Here is a 13,643-nt window from a genome sequence, read left to right as displayed (position 1 = left end):
GCGTCCGGGTACCCGCGTCCCACGGCCACAGCCTTCCTGCGCTTTAGTTCACGGAGCATGTGCAGACCTGCTGGCGCTAAGGTGCTATCTGTCCGGGGGACTCCTAAGCCGTGGTGACTGTCACGCCTAGAGAGACCTTTCGGGGGCCGTCGCCGCGCCTCTGCGTCGCGGGTGACACTGCGGTGCTCGAGATCGGGGCAACAGCTGCCTCTTGGTGGAGGCGTCTTGGGCTCCGTGCGTTCTCCTTCTCCATCCTCCTTTGCTCGCTCCTTCCCTCCCCCCCGCTGCTCGCTCCTACCCTCGCCCGCTCACACCCGCAGCCTCCCGGAGCGGGAGGCGCGCGTCCCCGCCGTTCCTCTTCCAAAGGGGCCTCCTCACTTCGGAGATGCAGTGACAAGTTAATATGGGCGTCCAAGCATCGGGTTCCCAGGAGGAGAATCGCAAGAGGGAACAGCCCCTGAACGCCCAGATCCCTTGAACAGCCCGCCCAGGAGGGGCGTGAAACCCGGCTGCAGCATCAGTCCAGGTGGGACCAGCTGAGCGCCACGACCAGTCCTCTGCTCCATCCCGCACCCCGAAGGCGCGCTCGCGGACTTGCTGCGAGCTCCCCGACCCGGGTTTTTTGTTTTTTTTTTGTTTTTTTTTTTTTTTTTCCCTCCGCTGGTGGTGGGCGCCTCGCGGGCCGAGGCCCGGCGCCTGCTCTGCTACCCGCGCTGCCTTTAGCGGTTGCCTCCGCCGCCGCTGCCAGGGACGTGCTGGGAAAGCCGAAGCCCCGGGAGAAGATGCCGGCCATCCTGGTCGCCTCCAAAATGAAGTCGGGACTGCCCAAACCCGTGCACAGCGCCGCGCCCATCCTGCACGTGCCCCCAGCCCGGGCCGGCCCCCAGCCCTGCTACCTCAAGTTGGGAAGCAAGGTGGAGGTGAGCAAGACTACCTACCCTAGCCAGATCCCCCTGAAATCCCAGGGGCTGCAGGAGCCGGCGGGGGAGGGGCTCCCGCTGCGGAAGAGCGGCTTGGTGGAAAACGGGTTCGATACCCAGGTGAGAGGCGCTGTGTGCCGGGGCACTGTTCTGGGAGGGTGGGTGAATACTTCTTGGGGGGAAGGTGGCTCGGTTGGATGGGGGAAAGGGCTGCCCGGTGGGCGGAGAAGGGAGCCATTCCACTTAGGTTGGCAGATCTGGGGATGCGCGGGGAGAGTGGGCTGGCCGGTGGGTGTGGCCGGGTGCGCGAGGTTTGCCTTAAGGAGCTTTGAGAGACCCGGCTGTGGGCACGCCCGCGGCTTCCTTCTGGGGGCACGGGTGGCGTTTTTACACACACACACACCCCAAAACAAACAAACAAACAAAAAAACAAAAACGGGCAGCTCTGGTAATATCAGGTCCTGCATGTTGAGACCTTGGCCTCAAGAAGGCAGTGTCTGCTGCAACGGCTGGCTGGCTGTCGGTTCTGCAGAGATTCTGTCTCTGCCAAGGAACGGTCTGAGGCCTCCTTGGGCTCGACGCCCCCAGGCCTGGCAGCAAGACCTAGGCAAAGGGGTCTGAGGGTTGCAATCAACCTGCTCCCTTCGGCTTGACGATGGCCTGCCCCTGCCCGTGACTTGGGCCGACAGGATTCCAGGCACTGTGCTGGAACTGCCCTAAGGATTGCCCGGTGCACCGGCTGAGCCATGCAGCCGGAGACTCCTAGCGTCTGGGGTGGGGGTGGAGGTGGGGGTGGCCGCTCCAAATAGCTGCCGGAAGCTAAGCCCCTCCTTCCTGGGTAGTAGATCCCGGATCTGGTTGCCCGGGTGACTGGGTGTGGGGATAGGGGATGGCTTGGGCTTGAAGAGAATTGGTGACTTTTACCTTTCCAGACAGAGCCTGCATCTCCCAATTCGGCTGGATGACAAGCCCTGGCCGTGCAATCTCTTTTAAGGAAATCAGCAAGGGCCAATCAGGTTCTCTTGGCCTCCTGCCCTCCCTGCTCCTCCCCCCGCCCCAATCTGGTAGGAGGGAGCGGGGCATGCTGTATTTTCTTGGCAGTCAGTCAGCAGGGACTTTTGGGGACAGGCTGACCTGACGGATGTGACTGTCCCAGTCAGGAGAGGCGGGAAGCCAGAGGGGGAGGTGATTTGGGGCTGGTGTCAGGGAAGTGGCAACAGACCAGCTGACCTTGTTGGCACTTTCTTCTCTGCTGACACTGTGTCCACCTTCTCCTGGAGCTTTCTCTGATCAGAGGCTAGAACTCAACACATTGCTAGCCTTTCCGATGGAGGAACTGGAGCTGGGAGCTAATTGTAAGCAGACTTTTGGAACTCTGGGCTGGAGAAGGCCCTCAAAGCAGATTAAGCTCCCACACCAGACTGATAAGCATGCCCCTCACTGCTGCACTAGCTAAACATTTTTGGAAGCTGACAGGTTTGAGTGATGGCGTGTGGGAGGAAGGCAAGTTTTCCCCCTGTGCTCCCGGGGGCCTGTCTCTGCTAGGGTTTTGCCCTCTGTTCTCTTTTTCTGCTGTTAGCCACAGGATTGGTCCGGTAGGCTCCAAAATGAGAATGAGCTCAGGGGTACATTCTTGTGAGGTTTTCCTCTCCATCCTTGGAGGTGGGGCTTATGAGGTATGTTGGGTGGTATGTAGGAGGCCGGAGCAGGGACTCTGGGATGTGACACACACCCTTCCAGCCTGATGAGGAGGACCTGAGGAATGAGAGAGAAAGTAGACATGGGATTGTTTCTACCCAGGCAGCTGTTTTGCCTTTGCCCATTTGACCCTATATTTAACAAACGTTGTTGGAGGACTTGCAGTGGGCAGGTTCTGGAAAGGTGATTCATCACCCTCTTTTCTGAAAAAAAATGTTTTCCAGCTGTTGCTAAAGGGGCTGGCAGGGTCGTGGTCCCTCAAGGCTCAGTTTCCCTCTCTTGCTCTTGGCCCACTGTCCCCAGAATGCCCCCGTTGCCCCTGCCTTGCCCTCAGTGGGACCTTGTGTGCTGATTATGAGGATGGTTTAGATGGACTGCTGAGGACATTGGCTATTTCCTGAGGGACTGCCCTACTTTTTACCAGCCTCCTCTTTCCTTATCCGCATTTGGGCTTCCTGAGGGCTCTTCTCTGAGGCAGGCGGCAGATCCTCTTTCTCACTGCCCCACCTTGGTATCAAAGTGACCTTGGCAAAGGCGGTTTTCCCTTCTTTGGACAGGGCTTCCTTTCACTCTAACATGGTGCCCATTCACCATCCAGGAAAGTCTCCCTATTACAGGCTTGAGGACTGTGTCTGGCTTGACTTCTGTAGTCCCTAATCCAAAACCTGGTATTTATCACTGGAAGATAGTCAGATGATGAGTTATATGGCAGATGATATCTTGGGGCCTCTGACTCTCCCTTTCATTCAGGGAGCTTTTGGCAGAAGGCTGGGTTGTGCAGTCACTAGCAGAGGTTTTAAAGTCAGGCAGATATCTGTGCTGTCCCGTCTTTGCCACATACCAGCTGGGTGACCTAGTCAATTAACCTCTCTGGGCCTTAGTATTTCCATCTGTAAAAATGGGCATAAGCAACCATACAAATTGTAAGGATTAAGAAGAATAACATGTGAAGTGTTTAGCCCATTGTCTGGCGAATAAGGAACACTTAATAGAATTAGCTATTTATATTGCTAAACCAAGAGATAAGGCATGTTGAACCTGGATCTAATAGCCTGTAAGTGAGAAGAGGCATAGCTTATCTCTCTAGCCCTTGAAATAGGTACTAATCAGTTCACAAGCATTTACAGAGCATCTATTAGTACCAGGCATGGCCTGAAGATGAGGGAAGGGTACAGCCACTTTAGTGCCTGGCTCTTTACATATGATTTCATCCTCACAGTACTGCTTAAAAGCAGACATGACATTTTCTATAACAATAATTTTCTATAATAATAATATAATAATGGCAGTCAAATAACATAATAGTGACAAGTTAAATAATATAATGACAAATTAAAAATATGAAAATGGCAAATCAAATAATATAATCACTTTCTACATGCCAGGAATTGCTTTAAAGACTAGTACATAAAAAGCCTCTTTGGATTCTTCTGACAATCCAGTGACATAAGTGTTATTATTCTCATTTTGCTCATGAGGAAACTGAGGCAAAGACCAGGTCAGTAAGCTTGTGAGTAGCAGAAGTAGAGTTAGAACAGTCTGGTTCTGGGATCCATGCCCTTAACCTCTGTGCTCTAGAGAGATAACCACAGATTTCCAGTTTACTTGCAGGCCCCGGTAAGACCCCAGCTCTACCCGTTGAGCCAGAAGAGTGAGTGAGGCTCAGCAAGGTAGAGTACCCTGCTCCAGGTCATCCTGCTTCGGTATGATGGAACGGAGTTCAGCTCAGGCTGGGTTAGCGTCAAGGCTGGTGGTCTTCCCAGCCTTCATAGCTGCCTCCCTCCATTGTTTTACTCTGGCCGGTGCACAGAGCAAATAAGACATGGCCTGGGCCTTGGGGATTTTATAGCCTAGTTGGGAGGTGTAACTGATGTACCAAGGGCAATAGGACACAATACAGAGAGGGTTGAAAGATATGCTAGGGGGCCTGAAGGAAGGGAAGGGCCATAATGGCTGGAGAAATCCAGATGGCCTCCTGGAGGAGGCTGGCCTTCAGATGGGCAGGACTGGCTGGGTGGGGAGAAGCGGAGGTGAGATGACCAAGAGAGGGAAGGATGAGGAGCAGGGCCATGCTGTGGTACAGAACAGATGATTTTACCTGCCAAGGGAAGCTGCGCTTTTCATGCAACAGGTAATTGGCTCTGTATCTAGTATCTTCTTTTTAAAAGGTGGTGAGAAGAACAAAAGCATCTGGCAGTTGAAGGATTGGCTTTGCCTGCTGGCTGGTGGATAAGAATTCTGCATATGCAGGCTCCTTAGGAGAAGCTGGGAGGTGGTATCCATAAAGACCTGGTTCAGACTCTTGGGAAAGTGACAGTGATTATTGTTATTAGCTTGGGGTTCAGAATAGTCAACATGGTAGTTACAGGGGAAGGGAGGCTTCTTTTATTATGCAGCAACTCTGTTCAGCCAGTGACAACCCTTTCCTCCCAAGCCGGCTCTCCATGTCCATCAAGTGTGAAAAGACCTAAGGTAGCCAGCAAACGGCTCTTAGGTGCAGCCCCATTGTCAGCTCCCCGGGCCCCTCACCTTGAACCTCTCCCCAAACCTACAGCTGGGCTCTCCCCCAACTGGGGGGCCTGTGCTCTGCAGCCACACATCCCTCCCAAATTCCCTTGCTCGTGCTGGGATACCTAGGCCTTCCCACAAGAGTGAACATTTATAGCATCTGCTCTGTTAACGTGGTGTATAAATTATGACCATATGCAAAGAATTGTTTTAGAGGCATGCTCTGTGTTAGTTCAGAAACCCTGGCCGGCTGACCTTCAGATAAGGAATGCACATGAGCTATTTGAGGAGAGGTTAGCTTATTTTTAAGAAGCAGCTGTAGGAAAAAAAATATATATATATAAGACTTTGAAATTTCCTGTTTTTAGGAGCCTGGTGTTCAACTTGCAACTCATTTCTTTAAAAAAAGTAATTAGAAGTGATTGACATCCTCTGTGGCTGTTTTAGATGTTTAAAAAGAAAGAGCAGGTGAGGCGCCTGGGAAGAGAGTGCAGCTCCAAGCTTACAACCTGTTGCAACTTTGCCCCATTGTGTTTTGATTAGAATCCTTGCTCCATCATCAAAGTTGATTATGGATTTGATTAGTGCATTTTTCTGCTATTGTGTTATACCCTTTCTTCTCTTTCTCCATTCTTAGAGGGGAATGTATAGCATGGTTATCCGCCAACATGCAAGAACGTTTATATTTCGCATATTATTGCTTATTCCATGGGTTAATTTTCTGAAGACACTTTAAAGGTGGGAGGGGTGGCTTATTTAGGATATCATTATGTGTGTATATAAATACATCTACTTCTGGATATGTGTATATACACATTTATACACACACACACACATACAAATACGTACACATGGAACAGCTTAAAGTAATGAGCACATGTAAGCGCACACACATCAAAGGCCAGGCTGTAGGAATTACAGCCCAATTTCCAGCCTTCGGAATAGCTAGATTTGCTTCCCACTTCTCACACTCTCTTCCTCTGTGACCAAGACTGAGGCACCAAATCTTGGTGTCCCATGTTACTTACTTCTATGACATAAGAGATGTGGCCTTGAGAGAGGTTTTTTTTTTTTTTAAGATTTTATTTATTTATTTGACAGAGAGATAGCAAGAGCAGGAACACAAGCAGGGGGAGTGGGAGAGGGAGAAGCAGGCTTCCCACGGAGCAGGGAGCCTGGTGCAGGGCTCGATCCCAGGACTCTGGGACCATGACCTGAGCCGAAGGCAGACGCTTAATGACTGAACCACCCAGGCGCCCCTTGAGAGAGGTGTTTTAATAAAGACTTGGAGAAGATCTGGAAGCTAGTCTGAAAAAGCTGAACCACCCAGTGAGATTTGGGCTTGAGGTCAGAGATTTTTCTTTCCTAGAATCTGCCTGAGCAGCAAGGAAGGGAGCATTTCTGGAGCATCTATTATGTGTCAGGTAGTCTCTGCTGCTTTATATATATATATCTTTGCTTTGTGTATTTGTTTTGTGTGTATACCTATTTCTTTATTGCTTTATATACATATTTGTTCTATATATTTGTATATATGTTTGTTTATATATAATTTGAGACGCAAGCAATGGGTAAAATGTAACGTAGTCTATGCATTTTATATGAGGAAGCTTGAGAGCAAAGGGAGTTTGCACTCGGAGGCCATTTTACATGGTAGATCATGCTTCACTGAGGGACAGACCAGGGTTTGAATCCAGGCTTCAGGCAAGTTACTTCACATCTCAAAATGATAGCGTCTTCACCTATAAAGTAAAAACGGGTACAGGTAGGTATTGAGCACAGTGGCACTTAATAAGCAAAGAATACGTGGTATTGCCTATTTTTATTATGCAAGGGCAGAGCCAAGTTTGGAAACCAGATCTGCCTCATCAGAAGCTCACATTCTTTCCACCCTACCTGTCTCTCAAGTGCCTCCCAAGTACACAGTTGATTACATGGAAGAAGAGACGACTAGCACCATGGAAGCAGAGAAGAGAGCAGGGCTTTGGTTAGATGAATGGGGAGCAAGAGTAAATTAAGAACAATGTCCCCCTAAATGAGTCATATCCAGAGTTGTGAAATGAAACCTCCACATTTTGGTTCTAGATACACCATCCCTATAGCACCAGCCAAGCCGGGGGATCTACTGCAAACCAAACTTATAGGAAGCCTTCTTTGTAAGACCTTGCCTGAGCCAGCCCTATAGGCCCTGGACAATGTAATGGCCTTGCCATTATGACTAAGAAGGGAACAATCCCATTGGTTGGGCTTCTGAATGGCTACTTTTTGTTTCGAGGGCAGAAGGAAAGCCCTCTTCCCTTGTGGCTGACATCATTATGGTGGGAGCTGGGCCTTGTGATCAGTTTGGTCACTGAGGTGCCCCAAGGCATGGCCGGCTGCCCAACGGTGTTTTACTAATTGCCTCAGGGTCAATTTCAATGGCTACTCTGTCTCTTGGTTCCGTTGTTCAAGGAGATGGACAATGTGTTCCTAGAATGTCTTGGGCAGAATGGGTCATGGGATTTGGGGAATAAAACTGGGTCAGGCTTTTCGTGTTTCAGTCCACACATGACAATAGTGAGCAACACAAAAGTTTTCTCAGGAACCTCAAGTCACCCACATACAACCTAAAGAATGACTCATGATTTAGTGTCCTTTTCCCAAGGAAAACAGACCCTCTCTTGTGTTTTGCAAACAATGGCCCCACAGCCTCAGAATATTTTGTCTTTCCTTCCAAGCGAAACCTTAATACCTTCAGTGAATTTTAGGTTGTTCCAACGCCCGCCCTGCCTTGGTGGAAGTCAAGATAATTATGAGCCTGGCTCCCAGACTTCTTCTGGGGCCTTTGAACAAAATCAGTTACTCACAGCAGTGTGACAAAGTAAAAATAATGATACTAACATCACTGACACTGACTGAACATAGCCTCTGTACTAGAATAATGCATTGCACCAGACACGTATCATGTTATTTAAGCCTCACAACATCTGAGGAGGAAGATGCTACTTCCTGAAGAGAAATGGAAAGGACAGCTCTGGGAGTCAGCAACTTTGGTTCTAGTTGTATCTCTTTGGATGCTTTGCTGCATGACCTTCAACAAGTCACATTGTCTTTTGAGCTTCAGTTACCTGACTTATAAAATGGAGAGGATCAGTCTCGCTCTACCTTTTTTGAAGGGTTCTTGTGAAGCTTAACGGAAGCGATTATTAGGACTGAGACTCTGGCCATAAATACCCCTTAAGGAAACCAAGACCAAAAGAGGTTAAGCTACTTTTCCAAGTAGCTAGTAAGTGGTAGATCCAGAATTTGAGCCCATATCTGTTTGACCCCAAAGTCAAAGTTCTTTTTTTTTTTATGATTTTGTTATTTTTAGTTAATCTCTACACCCAACATGGGGCTCAAACTTACAACCCTGAGATCAAGAGTTGTACACTTTACCAACTGAACCAGCCAGGCACCCCTTGACCCCAAAGTTTAAGTTCTTAAATAGCAAGTGTAAATGCACTTTGAAAAAAAATACCTGAAAAGCCATTGTTAATACTAAATCAAAGTAAATTGCTATAAAATTTCCTTGGGCTTGGTACATATGACATTTGACTCCTCCCTCCCACCCCTAAGGTTTGGAAATATTGAAAATATTCTTTCAATATTAAATAAATATTAGTTGCTTAATAATATCAGTTAAACCCCTCTGGGATTTGTAAAGTTCCAAGTGCTCTGAGGCCACAAGGTCCAATAAGTGTTTTCACGGGGTAGCTGGCAGGGCTGATCCTGGAGAGAGGAAGGGAAAAATGGGGAATTTGAGGGGGCGCTTGGGTGGCTCAGTTAAGTAACCAACTCTTGGTTTTGGCTCAGGTCATGATCTCAGGGCTGTGAGATCCAGCCCTGTGTCGGGCTCCGCACTCAGCACTCAGTGCGGAGTCTGCTTGAGAATCTCTTCCTCTCCCTCTGCCCCTCCCCCTGTGCATATGCATGTGCTATAAATAAATAAATAAATAAATAAATAAATAAATAAATAAATAAATCTGGAAAAATGGGGAATTTGTTTGGAATCATTTGTTGGCAATCAGATAAATTCAGATTATGGATCATTCTTGAATAACACAGGCCTGGTATCTTCAAAACTGACAATGTCATGAAAGACAAAAAATTTTAAAAAGTAGATGGAGAGGGTGGGGGGATGGGTTAGCCCAGTGATGGGTATTAAGGAGGGCACATATTGCATGGAGCTATGGGTGTTATATGCAAACAATGAATCATGGAAGACTACATCAAAAACTAATGATGTACTGTATGGTGACTAACATAACATAATAAAATAAAATAAATAAATACAATTAGGTCATAAAAAAAATAAAAGTAGATGGAGAATTACTATAGAAAAGGAGACCAAAGAGCTATGATGACCAAATCCAGTGAGAGGTTGTTGCCTGGAACCTGGAGGAGCAAAACCACAAATCCTAGGACGTTTCTTTTGGAGACAATTGGAGATACTTGAATTCAGATGGTGTACAAGAGAATGTTATTCTATCGATGTAAACAGTATTGAACTTATATAAGAAAATGTCCTTTTTCTTGGGAGATACATGCTGAAATATTTAGAGAGATAGTGTCTTGGTGTCAGCAACTAACTCAAATAGGGGAACAAAAGGTTAGTATATCTGCAGAGAGGAGAAAGTAAGTGTCATAAAATGTTAACAACTGGTAAATCTAGGTGAAGATACACATGCAATTCTTTCAATTTTTCTGTTTGAAATTTTTCAAAATAAAATGTTGAAAAACAAAACAAAGGTCTGGCTAGAGTACACATCAGCAGTTCCCCTTGAAATCTACTGTGTACCCATGAGAACATAAATGAGATGGGAATGGGTGTGTGTGTGTGTGTGTGTACACTCACCGACAATGGGTGTGTGTGTGTGTGTGTACACTCACCGACAATGGGTGTGTGTGTGTGTGTGTGTGTGTGTGTGTGTGTACACTCACTGACAATAAATAGCCAGGCCAAGTTTATTTCACTGGGTTTAGGATCTGGACTCCTTATCTCCTTTCTGGTGTAGTGTGAAAATCTTGGCTTAATTCCTGTTCTTTCATGAGAATAGTTGCTGACATTTTATGGAATCATGAAGATCCAAGTTGATTTGATCATCTTTTCTAAAAATCTAAGATGTTTCCAAAGTTGAAAGTATAAAAGAAATTGTTTTTAATGAGGAAATTTTAAAAAGTTTTAAAAGCCCTCGTTGAGTCCTACTCATCTAAGCAGTGAGAAGGTGAGGAGCACGAGTGGGAGCAAGCTCCTTTCTTTGCTCCAGTGCTCTTCCTGTCCCCACCACTTAGCTCTCCTTTGCCTGGCTAAATCCTCCCCATCCTTTCCCCATTCAAGTTCAGGCTTTGTGTCACCTCCTCCAGGAAGCCTTCCACCATCACCGTGGTAGTATTTCTCCTCTCTGCTCCCATAGTCTGCTCTATAGCCCCCACAGCTTGGCCTGTGATGGCTCCTTTAGCCAGACCATGGCTTCCATGAGATCAGGGATGTGTCTCTTTTGATCTCTGCTAAGACGGGGTCAGCACATAGTAGGTTCCTAGTTATAATTTGCAGACGAAAAGAGGGTTGGGAGCGGGAAGATGAAAGAAAGATTTGAAAAACAGGAGTAAGTAGATATGGAGCGCCAGCTGCGCTCATGAGGCCGTGGCTAAGCCATGTGTTCTGCAGAACTCCCTCCTGGCACGTGAACTGAGAAGGTCATGTGATGGTGGGTGGCCAAGTGTAGGAGACACAGAGAGGGCGACCTGAACCTTGGCTGAGGCCAGCATCCAAGCTCTCCAACACCGGGTCTTAGGGCAGCGCACCTGGGCTGGCTGGGGAGGAGGAGGCAGATTCCCTTACGGAAGGCTGTTTGTAATGTCTAAGCGGTCTGGCTGCTCCAATGGGAGATCTGTCGGGATGTGACAATGACTGTATGATTGGCTGGAGGGGTTGAGGGGGAGAGAACACCGCGGGCTTCGGAGGGGTTTGGCAGACACACACACGCACACACACGCACACACACAGAGCCCAGCTTTGGAAGGGGGACCTGACAAGGGTTCTGAAGGATTTTAGCTGGTGAAGAAAAGGGGAGGGTTTAGAGAGTCCCAGGATGGGACAGCCTTCCAGGAATGATGATGACAGCAATCCTTTATGTTCCATTTCCATACATAATCTCATTCAATCCTCACACGAACTTTCTGAGCCACTATTGATCCTGTTTTACCAGTAAGAAGAAAAAGGAGGAGTCACTAGGGAGAGTGCCTGTGGGGGTGGGGGGCGTGGAACTTATTCAGGCCACACAGGTGCCACAGACGGTGACAGGATTCAAACCTGGTTCTCTCTAATTCCAAGACCTCTTAGCCACTGTCTTCTTCTGCCAGTAATTGGAGGAGGGCCTGAGTTCTGTACTGAGGTGTAGCTTTAGACAACCAAATGTCCAAACCCTCTTCTCCTTGGAGCCTGTTCCCCACTTCCCTGGCCTTGGCCTCCTGGGCCTGTCGCAGCCTGTCTTTAGAGGCTCCACGTTTATAGAACAAGGAGACCCGTTGGCTTTTGCCCACATCCTGCTGCAATCTGGGCACGATCTTGTTCTCTCACCACCGTGGCTGCCGCCCCCCAGGTCACCCCTGTGCTGTGGGGCCCAGCGGGGTCCATGTGCTTAACAGCTGAGAGACTTCTCTTCCTGTCCTCCTGCCACGGGCCGCTTGGCTACAGCTCAGCAGACAGTCCCCATTTCATGCTGATTTGCTTTGATTCTTTTCAGACCTGGGAGTGACGCATGTTTACGTCAAAATGTGTGGGCCACAAGTGTTCCAGAGCTGTTAGACCTTCCGGTGTGGGAACTTTGGTCGTTAACTGTCTCTGGACAGAAGAAGGCAGCTCTGGGGGGAAAAAGCACTATTTAGGTGACAAAACCAGATTTAGAATAACTGGGCTTACTTGGGATGTCTGCTCAGTGATCTGCGCCTCTCTGGACAAGACACTTGAGACACGTGAGCCAGTGTAGCCCTAGGAGGCCACCTCTTCTCACAGCTCTGTTGCGGATGGGGAAACCGTGGCCCAGAGAGGGGTGCGACTTGCCCACAGTCACCCAGCAATGAGGGCAGAACAAAACTGGAACTGAGGCCTCCCATCTTCTGGCCCCAGTATTCTTTCCACCCCACTCATGGTGGTCAGAGGGTCCGCTCTGAATGGCCTGATGGTTTAGAGTAGTGGATCCAGCCCTGCCATATATTCTTTTCCCCTCCTACCAAGTCGTAAAGTACTCTTAATCCCTGCCTATTAGAAAGATTTGCATTTGGCTTAATGGACCAGAAAACCAGGCTCTCTATGTGGATGGTGTCATTGTAGCAAGAGACCACCGCTGAACACCCCCCATGGGCCACTTTACATACATCATCTTATTTAAGCCTCACAACAATGTGATAAGACTGGTGGCATTTCATCCATGTTATGTGTGAGGCTCAGAGGAGGTCAGTAACTTGACCAAGACCACATGGAGTCAGTATGGAAACTCTGATTTCACGTCCCCACTCTTTCTGTCCAGCCTCTTAGACCCCCTCCACCCCCCCAAGCTAGAAGTCAGAGAGACCCGGGTTAAAATATTCCCTCCCCATGTATCGCCCAGGCGACTAGCTTCCCCCGTGCTAGTGTGGGGCCTGGGACACTGTAGGCTCAATAAACAGTCGTTAAACTGCAGCTTAGACAAGGCAGACCCACCGAACCTCAGTTTCCCCAGGGAAAGTTTAGCATTTCAATGGGTCATGAGGATTAAAGCAATTAGCATGTGTCCGAATGCCTGGTGTGGGGTAGATGCTGTTGTTTACTGAGCACTCACTATGCACTGGGCAGTCTCCTAAGTATCTTCTGTGCATTTTCCAACGTCCTCATCACAAAAGCAATAACCTCTGAGGTAGGCACTTTAGTGATTGTCTCCACTCTACAGGTGAATTATGGCCTGTAGAGCCTCAGCAACTTGCCCAAGTTCCCCCACCTCTAAGCGGAAGAGCCAGGCCTGAAACTCAGGCAGAATCTGCAGGGCCCGAATCTTCACCCATTGCACGGGCCTCCCTCTGTGCCACTTCTAACGAAACCCAACTCTAGGCTGAGGGTGGGGAGGAGAGACACGGACAGCTGAGGGCAGGCAGAGGGCAAGTGATGTGCTTACAGGTCTCCAGAGTGAGAGGTAGTAAAACTCAAGTAAGGCTTGCCTTCTGAAGCAGCGTGGGCCTTCTTCATTCTTTAAAAGGTGCTGCCTCTCTAATGGGAAGGGGCAAACCATTTAGCCTGGGAAGCACTCCCAAATTGGACACGGTCACCAAGAATCAGTGACTCCCAACTGCCTGGTGGCCTGTGTGACTTTCCCCTTTTGTCCCTGCTTCTCGCTCATTTAGAATCGTTCCTTCTCTGGATTGCAGAGCAGAAACCAATATAAATTTGACCTAGTCCCTAGAAATGTTTACCTGGCTAAAAATATGCCAGCTTTGTTATATTTTTAGCCAAATTTAGATTCG

General features: G+C 48.4%; 1 protein-coding gene across 5 annotated transcripts in view; it reads left to right on the top strand.

Moving 5' to 3' along the window:
• Positions 1-782: 782 nt before the first annotated feature.
• Positions 783-13,643, top strand: part of NAV2 (neuron navigator 2) — a 383,040-nt gene continuing 370,179 nt past the window's right edge. For all 5 annotated transcript variants that reach the window (XM_028117715.2, XM_028117716.2, XM_088017420.1 and 2 more), the window contains exon 1: positions 783-1,040. In XM_028117715.2, the coding sequence (XP_027973516.1) occupies positions 783-1,040 (258 nt within the window). The remainder of the gene's footprint in view (positions 1,041-13,643) is intronic.

This window comes from Eumetopias jubatus, unplaced genomic scaffold, assembly GCF_037043125.1.
Source record: "Eumetopias jubatus isolate StellerSeaLion01/CBP00866 unplaced genomic scaffold, mEumJub1_p1.0 scaffold_13, whole genome shotgun sequence".
Taxonomy (NCBI): domain Eukaryota; kingdom Metazoa; phylum Chordata; class Mammalia; order Carnivora; family Otariidae; genus Eumetopias; species Eumetopias jubatus.
This window is presented reverse-complemented; position numbering and strand designations above follow the sequence as displayed.